The sequence below is a fragment of the Silene latifolia genome, chromosome 5 (assembly GCF_048544455.1).
Source record: "Silene latifolia isolate original U9 population chromosome 5, ASM4854445v1, whole genome shotgun sequence".
Classification (NCBI taxonomy): Eukaryota; Viridiplantae; Streptophyta; class Magnoliopsida; order Caryophyllales; family Caryophyllaceae; genus Silene; species Silene latifolia.
Window position 1 is genome coordinate 14,056,422 of NC_133530.1, and position 14,793 is coordinate 14,071,214.

The 14,793-nt window shown below is 39.9% G+C and overlaps 1 protein-coding gene across 1 annotated transcript in view; it reads left to right on the top strand.

Moving 5' to 3' along the window:
* The window catches only part of LOC141654869 (uncharacterized), a 29,692-nt gene extending 15,578 nt beyond the window's left edge, over positions 1-14,114 (top strand). The window contains exons 4-6 of the mRNA XM_074461983.1: positions 13,068-13,143; positions 13,288-13,368; positions 13,854-14,114. Of these exons, the coding sequence (XP_074318084.1) occupies positions 13,068-13,143; positions 13,288-13,340 (129 nt within the window). The 3' untranslated portion in view covers positions 13,341-13,368; positions 13,854-14,114. The remainder of the gene's footprint in view (positions 1-13,067; positions 13,144-13,287; positions 13,369-13,853) is intronic.
* The last annotated feature ends 679 nt before the right edge of the window (positions 14,115-14,793 follow it).

Below are 14,793 nucleotides of genomic sequence, written 5' to 3' on the forward strand. Positions count from 1 at the left end.
CTCCATACATAACCAACTACCATCCTCTAACGCTGCTAGCTCCATAATATCATCCACTATCAAATCCAAAATCAAGACACTCATAGACATCAAACGGAATGTTACATTCTACCACCCTTAAAAGGAACTTCGTCCTCGAAGTTTACTCACACTCATAATCTCATCATCCAACTGTCAACACTATCGAAGTATTCTCGCATTCCTAACATCAAACTACTACAAGCACGTCCATGACCTTTTAACACCATCAACCACAACATATACAAATCCATATCTTATGCTACACCAACACTCTACTTCCAAATATACTGCCATATGAACAACCATCAAAATCTCTTTTATCGCATCCTACTCCTCTTAAGATAAATGTTACGTCCTCGTAACCCACTAATACTAAATCCTAGATATATCTTTTCATTACCCTCTTTACCACCACATGTCAAAGATAACCGTCTATAAACCAAACACTCACCATACATATATCCAAGGCTCTCTTACTTAAATATTTCTCATAACTCAACTCATTTGGCATACCACCTAACCTATACCACAAAACTCGTAGCAAAATCACCATACTAACTCTCCATTATTTCTGCAAAACAACATACCTCTCTATGGAAGGCACTTATCTCCCAGAAGCATAACTCACGATCCACACTCGTTACGTACACGCACACTAGATCCTCAAGTTCTTTCTTCCATTACCGCAAAACTCATACACAACTTAACATGACACTAATTCCCAATACCCTACACTCACTGTCTCAACCAAAGATTATGAACCACCTGCATCTTTCGGGTCATTGCCACACACGTTCTACGACTCACTTGCCATTACCATGTCTACTGAAACCTTAACTAGAACAAGATCATAATTATTGTAACAACCTCTCACAACCATGTCCCATTAACAGAATGTCACTATACTATGACAACAACGAAAACACATACAACTCTATGTATATCATACTCTACCCTCATTCCCAACTTAACCAGGTAAAGAAAACATCAATAAACAAGACAATGTCTATCCGCACAAACCGAAACTCGCGCAGGAACAACATCAAACAAAACAACAATCCATGTATAATCGCTATGTACTTTCGAAACTCGAATCATAATCATCCCGCCTACTCCACCACAACCGTGACGGCATCACAACACCGCCACCAACAACCACACCGCAAATGCGAAAATACCCGCATCACAACACTAAATATCGTGCCCGGATCACCACCCGAGGCACCACAACCACACCGATAGACATCACAACTGCATACAATTCCATAAATACTGACTCGGAAATAACCTTTCGGACAAGAAAACTTACTCAAATCCACTTTATTAAATCACCACGCAACGTATTATATGGATAAACAGATAAGCATCTCATGAACATCATCTCTACCATTTCACGGAATACACATGTGTTATTAATACACATAAAATTATAACTAGCCATGTCAAATTAATCAAATTATTACCTTTTTGGATATCATTCAATTAAACTACCGTGTCCAACATATATATTACGTAACATTCTTAAAACAATTTTATAATTATCACACCATACCACTTCTTGTGAGGTCGGAACCTCACACAAACATTTACACATATCATAGACCCGTAATCACAACCAACTAGTCAATCCTGATCACGTAAGTTACCACTCGATAAAGGGTACCTGTCGCCCGAGCTTAACTCGTAAACCCCTCATAACATATTCCCTCATTCGCACAACCATCACTTCCTGCCAAGCATAACCATACCATAATTATTCAACTATTAGTATCCGCCTCATCTAACCACATCTTATACTCTTTCATAACCATACTTATCAATCTTGTCCCTACAAGATCAATCTCTTTAGAATTCTTTGCTTTTCTAAAATACCGTCATCCTTAACCACTAGTCACAAACCATAACACTACTCGTCCGGCATCAAACCTATTACACTCATCTCTAAACATCACGATTTCTTTCCTATCCGTGGTTAACATCCCAAATAACGAACATCAAATCCATCAACAACACTACCTCAACATTCTTCCCAATACTATCCTTAATGGTGTCATTATCTAACTCTCTACTCAAAATCTCATATCATGCAGATATTCTACCAACTTCTTACTCCCTTAATTCCCTTAAACTCATGATTAATCATGTTGTCCTAAGCTTCGTATAAGCATTAACTTACTTACTCTTGATAGTATCATACATCTCGACGATTCCTTACTTTTATGTCACATATCTCCGGTCAACATTTTCCTAGTTTTACTCCCCTCATTCTTTTCTTTTACACTTGACAAAATCCATTAACCATTCAACTCTTTATCCCTTCTACCTAACTCTTTAGTGCTCCGATTATCTTTTCATTGCTCCAAAACTCAAATCTCATTATTTCCCTATCGATATTATCTCACTCTTCCTTGCCATGGATCCCCTCTCATCACTCCACTCACTCACATTTGTCACTAATTTGTCCACAAAAATCAACGTTTAAAGTTCAAACAATTACATCTCCCTTTTTACATCTCTAGAAATCAAAATTCTTTTTATACTGTTAATTTCGTCTCTCGATAACACAAATTTCTAAACTCAGTCACTATCTGCAAATCCACGTCGCGACATATCTCCATTAAGTTCGCTATATACCACTCTTCGCAATTCCTCTAAAACGACCTTTCATTACATATATTCTTACTCAACACTATTTCGAACCATCTCCCTCCATAATTTATTATACATCTCAGGTTGCTACTATCCACATCCTTTCTTTCAATCTTTTCATTCTCACGTTCCTTAACTTACATCATGCCTTGCCCACATTCACTTACATTTTCATTACTCAACATACAATCATGTCACTCATCTCGTCTCACACAACATGCTCTATGCCTCAATTAAGTTCATCAATATCCTTTTTCTTTTTCCACTTCTCAGCACAACCACATATAGCTCATCTCCTCCCACCAAACTCATACTCACCATAAGGTGCCACTCACCACCCCATAAGATTGGGTAACTTACGTATCAAGACCAACTTACAAGTAAAACAATGCATAAAGAAGCAAAATAACGCCTTTGAATTAAACATAATATGCAACAAGTCAAAAGATAAGCATATGACCCAAAATAGGGGTCACTAGATCGAGTATAGCCACTCGATCGATCGAGTAAGGGACTTACTCGATCGAGTAGGTGAAGATCAGAAGTACGTAAAACAAATTACCAGGGCTACTCGATCGAGTAACTAAGGTACTCGATCGAGTGCCCCCTTACTCGATCGAGTACCAAGGATACTCGATCGAGTACCCCAATTCTCAGCACTGTCCAGTTTTCGTAAAACAGTCATAACTCACTCATTACTTGGTCTTTTTGGGCGAGTGACCTATCGTTAGAATCGTAAAAGGACAAGCTATCACCTCCAATTGGAATCACATCAAAATCATTTATGAATCTCAAGTTATAACAGTTTAAAGACAACCTCTTTATAATCGAAAAACACAACTACTTGATTTTACTTCTAAACAACTTAAACAACAACCAAGCAAACAAAACCAGTCCAAAACTCATAAAACCAGTATTCATAATCATATGTTACTATTTTCAAAAGCCAAGCAACAACACTAATCATGCACATAATCTATCTAACTCATTAGTCATGTACTAACCGCATACTTTAAATTTTATAACTTTTCGTAACACAACACTCTCATACATTACAAATCCTATTTCCATGTTACTAATACAACAACAATACAAATACACTCCGTCACCTAAACATATTCATAATCACAAAATTCATATTCTTATGCAATTGCTACTCCATCCTTTCCAATCAATTCATCATGCTATTAAAGCCACATTGTAAATCATTCAACATGTTATCATCTCATTAACATGTTCCACATATCATTTTCTTTCAAATGCTCAACTTCCTATTTCAACACCAAACAATCAACACACTTCATCACTTTGTTGCACAAGTTAATCAAACACACAGATGACTCGACAAACACTTTCCCCATGTGACCGGTTCAAAGTTGTAGGGCGACCCCCGCGACTTTAGGACGTCTCCCAAGCCTTTGCACTAGCTCCTACAACTTTTACCCCGGGTTCATTTTAATTGACTCCCTATGTTCATTAAGTTCATTGGTTACAGGTTTCAGGATCGTCGCTCTGATACCATTTGTAACACCCCATACTCCAAGTGCCTTACCGGGACCACTCAGGTATGAAGACATCACCATCTCGGTCGCCCGAGGTATGATAATCAAATAGACAAAACAGAAACAACATTTATTGTAAATAGTTTAATGAATAAATACAATCCTCGAAACCAAACTGAAAGTGCAATACATTATTCCAAACTATCTGTTCTCAACTGAAATGTAAATAAATGCTAAACTACAAATGAAAGACTCTATCGTCATGTCGTGGCCATCCCAAAGCCTATCCCAAGCACTCATCTCTATACCTGTTCAATATCCGCTCACCATCCCCGAATGGATCACCGCAGGTTTACAAAACAACACCGGGTCAGTACTAATCACACAATCAATATAGATAACAACAATAAGACAAACAGACAATTGAACCGTCACACACACACACACACACCACCAACTCCCATCATCTCAACACGATCGTCCCTTTGGACCAGCCCTGCGATGGGGACCGCAGCCGTTCCCACCTAAGCCCCGCTCATCGTACGAGCGATAACCCTGTCCATTAATGTGCACATCCCCTTTCGTGGCGGGTTCCACGAAGGGCGAAACTAGGGCGTGAGATCACTCCCGCAAGTGACCCCACTCAGCCGAGAACGCATCTCGAGAACCATCAACAAACACAATCTCAATCACAATCACAATCACAATCATCATATCAAACAACTAACTACAACACATCACCAATATCCCATTATGGGACTAATACCGAGTAGAAATCCTACCGGAAAGCACAACACGCAGACGGTATCTACAATTTTGTATCAAAACGGCTCCTCTACGAATTCTCCTCCTATCATACAACACATAGATGCTACCATTCAAATACTACTCATAAAAACCCCCAATTCCTAAATTAGGGTTTCACCAATCTTAACAAAACATTATAAAACTTATGTTAAAAGCTTACCCTCGACGCAAGGAATCCAACGACACGAACTACGATACGAACTGACCGTCTGAACTCCGGGAATTGTCAAGAACGCGATTAGGAAGAAGAACCAGTTGCTTTCTCTCTTAAACAGGTTTTAGGTTTTGTAAAAAGTGATTTAAAATAATGACGAATATGTTTAAATACCTTAATCGCGTATTTAACAAAACCCGAGAAAACTCCCCCGTAAAACCGGACACTCGATCGAGTACCCAAGGTACTCGATCGAGTACCCCCCTACTCGATCGAGTGCCCCAGCTACTCGATCGAGTGCCCAACAGGTCAGAAACTATTTTGCTTCGCCACTTACCCTTACTCGACAGAGTAAGGCCTACTCTATAGAGTACCCCCAAGACTATAAATACGGAGTATTACAAGTGTGTTTTGCCGGTAGGCCGGCAGCCGGCTCACCGGCAGAACACACCTGTTATATGGGAAATCTAATTGTGGAGAATGTTTTGCCGGTGGACCGGCAGCCGGTTGGTCCACCGGCAGCGAGGTCAAAAATTTCAGAGAGAAATTCGAAGAAATTGAAAAAGGGGATGTGTGTTTTGCCGGCAGACCGGCTGCCGGTTCGCCAACCGGCAAAACACACCCGCAGAATACAAAATAAACCACGACTCACCCCTTTTCTCATTTCATTTCTTCTTTCTTCCTTCTTCAAACCTCCATTATTTTTCCCCCTTTCTAACCCTAACTCCATTAAAACTCAATCAAACTCCCTCCAACCTTCACCAATCTCCTCCAATCATCAAGATGGCCGGAAGAAGAACAAGGGCCGACATAGCAAGGGACCAAGAAGCATTGATTGCTCAAGCGGCGACCGATACTTACCCCGATCCGGACTTCCCTACAGTCGAGTTTGCCAAACCAACTCAGAAGGGTAAGTTTATTCTCTTTAAAAATCGCCCCCTCACCCCTACTAAGTTTCTTCATCATCCATCTTTGTCTACCCTTGGGATTGCTAGGGAGACGGAAGCTTTATTTACGGGGTGTGGTATGAGGGGGATATTTACCATGCATGAGTATACTTACCCTCGGATCACATGGGAATTTTTGAGTAGTCTTAAGATTACCAAACACCGGCAAACAAACATGGTGGCTACCCTTAGCTTTAGACTCATGAACCGGGAACATAACATCACTTTGGGTCGGTTGGCTCAAATCTTTGGGCTGGAAAATGCGACATCGCACACCCCGCCCATTGACTTTCACTATTCCCGTGTATGGAAGGCGATTTCGGGCCTTGATGATCAACCCGGGGTAAAAAGGCCCGCGATGAGTTGCCACAATCCCGTCATTCGGGTGTGGCATAGATGTATGGGGTGCACCGTTCTTGCGGTAGATGAGCCATGGGTGTTTAGGACCCACGAGCTTGAAATTTTGGGGTCCTACTTGTTCACGAAACCCACCCCCTTCCGAATTAATGTGGCTCACTACCTAGCCCTTAATCTATCCAAGATTGCTAGTTCTCAGGGCATAGAACCCCGATACATGTGGGTGGCATGATCACCCGAATTGCCCGCAACATGGACCGTCCGGTTGACCTTTCCACGATGAATTGGATACCCGGGGACACACACTTGACAAAGCATTACTTGACTACAAAGCTTGAGTGGCTCAAAGAAAACCCCAACGACGGTCTTGAATATTGGCAAATCAATCACAAGAACTCAATCCGCCTTCCAAATGTTACCGCGGTAAAAATTGAAAAGGACAAGGAGTCCTATCTCCTTGATATTGAAGAAGACCCTCCCGCCGACCAACCTCCTCCCAATATTCCACGGGTTTATTCTAGGGACCGTAGACGCGACACTCCCTCCTCCTTACGATACGCCGCGCCTCAAACTCACCAACCACCACCATGGCAATTTCAACAAGGGGAGGCCTCCTCCTCGGGTCAACCTACTTATCCACCCTTACCTCCGTCTCTAACCGAATGGATGGAAAGGATGGACATTGCCACGGCGAAGGCCGCTAGTGAGAGGGACGTGTTGGGGAGAAAGTTGGACCGGATATACTATGATCAAGCTACCGGTACTTATCCCATCTATGATGATTTTTGTCGACGGGATTACGTGGGCTATGAGGACCCTCACCCCTCTTATTTCACTTGGCCCGATGGAAACTACCCAAAGGATGGGAGTATGGTCCGCGGAGGCTTTAACCTCCAACCGGACTACTTTGCGCGACCCGTTTTCCCGCCTATGCCCGAGTCTAGACCGGAGGGGCATGAGGCCCAATGGTTTGGGGGAGTTCGGCCCTATTTTGCTAGTGATGCGGGTGCGTCGGGATCCGGTGGTGGTTTCACGGGAGGTGATGGAGGTGTGATGAACATGAGTGGAGACTTCACGGGAGGTCTTATGGGTGCCGGCGGTAGTGGAGGTAACTTCACCTTCAACCCCGAGGATTTAGTCCAAGGCTCCGATCTAAATACCGGAGATGATACCAATGATGAAGATTTTGATGATGTGATGGGGTCTTAGTCCCAAGAGGCCGAGTTGATGGCCTATTATTACTCCCTTTTCAAATCCAAAGCCTTTGGTATGCTCCTTAGAATCAATCCAAATGACAAGTATGATCTCTCCCTTCTATCCAAATCTCTCCTTCACGTTTAATTTTCGCATGCATTTAGTTGATAAATCATTTAGTTGCATCATATAGGATTGCATTAGATTTCAATTTTGTAATATATTGTCACATTTAGTAATTGCATTCACTTAGCATAATTTGCATTGTCATTTCAATTATGCATATAGAATAGAGCATGCATTGCATTTTCAAAGTAAAAAAAAAAAAACCAACTAAAAAATTGAAAAATGACAAAAACCACCAAAAACATGTTATTTTCTTTCATTAAAATGCCCTCCCATGTCTATAAATAAGTGTGGGGAGGGCCTAAAAAAAACCAAAACATGCTTTTAATTTGAATTCCCTCCACACATTTATTTCCATTTGGAAGTAATGTAAATAAATAAGTGTGGGGAGGGAGTTCTCATATCCAAAACCCAAAAATATGTCCTTTTAATTTTTCAAAACCAAAAATCACAAAAATATGTTATTTTTCCCTTTGAAAAATCAAAAATCAAAAAATATGTTCGTTTCTTTTTCCTATTCACTCCCTATGCTTTTGTCCATTGAGGACAATGTACATCTCAAGTGTGGGGAGGGAAATATCACTCTTGTGAATATTTGTATATATATTTGAATGCTTGTAAATTTAAGAGAATTCAAGAAAATGCCTAAAAATTGAAAAATTTCTGAAAAATTCAAAAAAATTGCATTGTATATATATGTTTTGTCTAATCTTTTGGCTTGGCGCATTGACCACTTGAGGCAAAAGGGAGCTAGAAGACCGCTTGGTATAATCCTTCCTATCTCTTGCTCCTTTTACTATTCTTTCTTTTTGGTATCTTGCATACTTTGAAGGAGAATGGGAATTTTGTTGCTTTGGGTGTCTCCTTGGGAGACCGTTTGGAATTTTGGTGTTGATGTGCTGCTAGCTTTAGCCAATTTGTTGCACGTTTCATTTCATGTTTGTTTAAATTTCCGCATGCATTTGTTCACATGTAAATACTTGTTGCATTTCTTTCTTTTGCATTTGAGTTTGTAAATAAGCTTTTAAGGAAGAGCATGGTCAAAGGAAGGGAACCAAGTACCCCCATGATGAACTAATGTACCCAATTGTGCCTTTCCCCTCCTCGTGACTCGCGCCCGTGGCCTCTTAGTTAGCCGAGGAAGGAGGGCTTGACCAACGAGTTTAGACCGATCTTGTGAGACCTAGGGCCGTAGACTAGACCTTTGGCTCGACTCAGCTACTCAAAGGTAAGGGTAGAGCCTCCTAGGGCGGGTACATTCATACCCCACCCTCATCTAGGTTCGAGAGTAGGTCTCCTCGCGAGGCGTGTCACATCATTACGCATAAGTGTGTCGCATCGTCCTTAGATCATGAAATTGCATTACATTTTTGTGTATATGATATGAAGCAAAAATCAGTTTATATGAACCTCACATAGCCAAATAGCCTTGTTTTATTCCCTACATTGTTTCCTTTTTTTTTGATTCACCCCCTTGAGCTTAGCCCTTTTCATTTGGCAAACCCACCTAGATAGCTACATTCCCATAACCACCCTTCCTTAATCAAGAATTGGTCGGTTTTTGTAGTTGTGTTGTAGGAGGTGATTTGGGACATAGTGATGGATAGTATACATATCCATTTGGGTCGGAATTTGGTATGATTTGGCTTTATATACAAATAAGAGGTTTTGAAAAAAAAAAAAAAAAAAAAAAAAAAAAAAAAAAAAAAAAAAAAAAAAAAAAAAAACAAAATAGAAAAGTGAAAAAGTCATGAAAAATCAAAAAAATGAGTTATGTTGTATATATTTGTTTGTTGTCAAGAAAAAGAAAAAGGCAAGCAACACCCCTACTCATCATTTAAAGGGGTAGAAAAAGCCGTTGCTAAATAAAAAGGGGCAAATTGATGTTTTTCCAAAGATGAGTCGGGTTTACACATTTTTTGCATGGCTTGGAAACCGAGTCGGTGTTACGGTGTAGACGTTACCATTTGTTGAAATAAAAGGAGTTTTAGCGAATTTTTCCTACTTGAGTTGGGTTTATGCAATTTTTGCATAGTTTTGGTCATCATTGCTATGTTAGGGCATAGACGTGTCTCATGTGTTGCAATAAGAGACGGGATGTGATGTGTCGACGATTCTTGATTTGAGCCCCACATATCCAAACGGTGCTTGCACCAATCCCGTTTCGACCTTCTCCTTAGCCCCGTTATAACCCTTGCTTCATGTTTTGTGCTTTTTCCCGTTGTTTGCATTTCATAGGACATAGGACGGTGTTACACATTAGATTGCGGGCACGTTTTCGCTAGTCGAGTTAGTTGAGTGATTTTGGTTACTTTTGGTCACAAAAATCACCTTGTTCTTTCATTGAGTGACGAGTGAAAACCGTGAGGATGTCGTTGCCTTGGTCTCCTTAGTCATGGGCCCTTTGGTTGAATCTTGTGTCGGTTTTGTAATTCTCGGCGGACTTGTCATTTCTTCCCTTTCCCCGCTCTTGAATTAGTTTCTTGAGCATTGGCCACACAAGGGTTGCTTTTGTCACAATTAGGGGGTTGGCACCTCAATTGGCACTTCTGAGACGGTACTCCCGACTGAGACCATGTTTTGTTGTTTGAAAAATCCGACCACTTAGATGAGGAAAGTGGATCATTTTGTTAGAGGCATTCTATTTGTTGATTACGTGCTTTCATGATGAATGTGTCGAAAGTTTTGTAGCAAGACCCAACTTGCCTTGCAATAGGGCGCTCTCCCCTCATGAGTGTCAAATTGTGAGTTGAAGGGGCGTTGAGTGCGCTAATACTCGATCGGCTTAAGTAGTAGTTTAGTTGGGTGATGCTTATATTGTGCATCCACTCTTCATATCCATCATAATAATGCTTTGTACATTTGGTTTTGGGACTTACTCGGGGACGAGTAAGACTTAAGTGTGGGGAGGTTTGATATACGATTAATTTACCTCTAATTCCCTCTTTCTTTTATGCATACCGACTCATATCGAGTCGGTTTCGGGTGTTTTTCCTTGCATATTGTGCCCAATACCCGTACTTGTTACCGTGTGTGTCCTTTTGTAGGAAACGACCTAAGTATGGAGAAATTGGGGCAAGAAAGGCACCCCATTGCCTTTACATGAAGAAGAGGGGAAGAAATGGTGAAGAGTGTGTTTTTGTGGGAGACCGGGCGGTCCGGCCACCGGCAAAACACACCCCGAGAATCACTTAAGATTTTGAAGAAAATGAGGAATGTGCTTTGCGGCAGGCCGGCAACCGGTCCACCGGTAAAGCACAAACAAATGGAATTAATTGAAGATTTTGGTGAAAAACAAGCTTGGCCTCATTGCCGGTAGGAGCACGCAGCCGGTCAACCTAAGCATTACGCACCATGAAGAAGAAGTAGAAGTCTCGAAGAGTGTGTTTTTTGCCGGCAGCAAGAACCGCCCACCGGCAAAACACAGATGCCAGCTATTTTTTTATCTTTGCACGGTTTTGCCGGTAGGAGCACCGGCTGCCGGTGCACCGGCAAAACGCAGCAGACGGGATTTGGGCTTTTCTTCCCTTTTTCTTCCTAATCTTGTACAAGCCTATAAATACCCCCTCTTAAACCCTTTTGTACACACAACCCTAGATCCAGAATTTTTACCCTTTCAAGCTTTAAACTTTCTTAATCTCTTTGTTAATCTTTCCTTAATTAGAGAAGTTCTTCAATCAATTAGTGATTGAATTTGGGTTTGTAAGAAGATTGAAGGATTTCCTTCTTTATTATTTCTATCCAAATTCCTCTTTCACTATTTTGTTGGTATTAATTCTCTCCCTATTTTCATTTGTTTACATTTTTGTTCTTCTTTTATGTTTGTTTGATTATTTATGTTAGGATTGTTGGTGTTGTTTGTTTGTTGTTGTTAATTTCATCATTGTTTATCTTTTCATTGTTCATCTTTCCTTTGTTTCTCTTTCATTTGTTCTTCCTTGGGTAGTTGTCCTCAAAGACTTAATCTTTGAGTTGATTTGGTTAAAGATTGTGTCTTTAGGTTTAATCACTCCTGTTATTAGATTAAATCATCTTTCCTTTACACCTATTGTTAGATTGTTGCATGTTTAGAAGTGAATTTCATCTTCCCACCATGTTAGTGACCAAAGTTTCCATCTTTATTGTCTATTTTACAATTAGGACCATGATTAGTGAGTAGTCTCCTACTAGGGCTCGGTTTGACCCAACATGAGTAATTTCACTAATTGAATTTCATAAAGGCTAATTATTTGGGGAAATTGGTGAGGGTAGGTTAGAGGATTGACTTGGTTTAAGGGTTGACTTTTGGGTAGTGTTGACTTACGACCCTTGACCACCAACGAGAGTTGGTTAGGTTGTAATTTGGATACCCGTGATTTGACCCTATTGTTGACCTTGGTTGAGACCGAAAGGGAGAACCGGGGTAGAACACCTCTAATCTAGCGTTTGAAATCGACCCTCGAGAGAGGGAGTGGGATGACCCGGGAATTGACGAGGCTTAATGACCTTAGCAAATATTGGACTACCTTGGGAATAATGCATGTTTTTGGGGTAGTCGGGTATTGAGTTAGGGATTCCGACCTTCGAACCCGAGAGGGGGGTTGGTGGGTAGCACTAGTGTCCTATTTCGAACCCGGGAGGGGGGTCTTAGGCGAATTAGAGTCGTCACCTCCTCACCTAACTACCCTTGTGATTAGCCTAGAGATTTGATTGTGTGGAATTACGATTTGTTTGGGAAGAACCGAGTCTTAGGGTTTTTAATCATTTGATTTACATCTATTTATTTTATCTTGCTCTTTCTTCTATTTCTTTATTTAGTTGTTTTACCTTGTTGTTGGTAGCTTTAGTACAACCTCATCTTTTATTTTCGACTTAGCTAAACGATCGGATTAGAACAATTAGTATTCTTTTCAACTCCTTGTGGGATCGACCCTTAATAGTGTACAACGATAAAATCGTGCACTTGCGAGGTATAGCTTGATACCATCAATCATACTGTAGTGCTTGTATATTCTAAAAAATATATTTGTTCTGACCACAACTGCATATTTAGAACAGTCTCCCCTTTTCCTTAAGATGGAAAGCACATAATTTTTAGTTAAGTGATTCTTCTGCCTTATTTTTGTGCCATGACCAGTTTGTGCTCAAGAGCCCGGATCATGTATTTTTCTCTTGGTACCATCATTAATTTTAGTTTGAGGTCTCTTTTACTTAGCATAAGATATGATTTTGTTGCTAGAAGCAGGTAATGTCGTGCATTATACTTCGTACTAGTTAGGTTGGTTTGTCATATAAGCACTAATTTTGGTCCTGTCATGCCTGTATTGCAAGATTAAAGATGGTGCAGTGGAGAATTTGGGTATGGTTTATGGATTGGCATCTTGGTCTCTTCTGTATTTTTCGTCAGGTAAGCCTGTTTAATTTTAGTAGTAACTATTATGGAGTACTACAAAACAAACCAAACGAAATCTTCCATCTTGAATTCTTGATCCATGGCCTGGTCAGTTTGTTACCCTTCACGACATATAGTCCTAAATATCATTTTTTGCAGGACGAGGACGAGGCACGGAGTTTACGATGAAGCTATTCCCCACTTTGAGTTAGAGTTATGTACTGAGAAGGAAGGTCCATGGTACGATATCCATCTTTTTATAATTTGCTTATTTTACGTCGAAGAGATGTTTTAATCACTAATGCTTGGAATTGCGTCGTGGTTTTCATTTTTTAGTTGTCTCTCTTGGTTTACTAATTGAAGCTTTATATGTTCATTATTCACTTTGTGCAAACCAAATGACTTAGATTGTCCGTGTGAGAATATGCTAGCTATTTGTAAAGTACTCCCTGAGGTTTAGTCGTTGAATCATTTAGTTTTAGACGCTTGCTTGGAAATACGGATTATCGCACAATTGTGATGTACTACTTATGAATCTTACTTTTAAGAATATTTTCTTCAAGTAAACTTTAAGGATAACTTATAAAAGGTAGCATAATTTTTTCTATCTCAAGCAAGTTATCGTAATTTTATCATGTGGTCTAATTTATCGTTTTGCCATTTTTCTCTTTTTTCACAAATATTAGTATTGTTTTTTAGTCAATATGCTTATTTTTGTTTTGTAGTATTTTGAAGATTTCCGAAGGACTTATACCCAACAAATTCTTGACGAGGATAGGGAAATATGGATTACATTTGTTCTCAAACACACACAAGTAGAGGAAGAAGATGCTACATGGGTTGATCAAAGAGAGTTGGTTGGGTAGTTGCTTTTTTGGTGGTGTAATTTGTAATCATTTGTTGTTACACACACAACAGAAGTGATAAACAGAGGAGCATGAAAGCTTACTCGTTATATATGTGATCATGTGTATGATTAATAATGTATTTGGGCAACAATATCGCAATATTTTTTTTTATGAAAAATATAATTATAGACATCGGTTTTTTTGGATATCTGATGTCCATGGTGTTGAATAGACATCGGATATTTTAAACAACTGATGTCTATATAACATATAGACATCGGATTTCCTAAAAGTCTGATGTCTATTTTTGAATAGACATCAGACTTAAGACCGATGCATAAGCATAAAGAATATACATGTGTCAACTGTGCATCAGTTGTAAATCCGATGCCTATTGATGAAAAAGTCTGATGTCTATGATGGTTTTTGTAGTAGTGTATATAGTAGAGGATGATGGGTAGCTACTGTTTTTAGGGTTTTCTCAAGGGTTATTTGCCTTTTTCTAGCTTAAGGTAACTATTCCGAGTTACTCGGCGATATATGTCACATTTTTTTTTGTGTGTTGGATGTTTATGTGGTTGTTAATATGTTAAATTTATTTTATATGAATATATTTGTTAAAGTATGATTATTATGAGGTATAATTCATATGTTGGTAGTGATGAATGAATTGTTAATGGTTGTGTGTTGTTGGAATGGTTTTGTAACATTGTTGAGACGGGTTTTGGATGAAGAAGGAAGGAGACCGTAGGGCTGCCCAAAACAGCCCAAAACAGCCCCAAATCAGGCCGTGAGCAGGCCCCACAAGCCGTGTGTG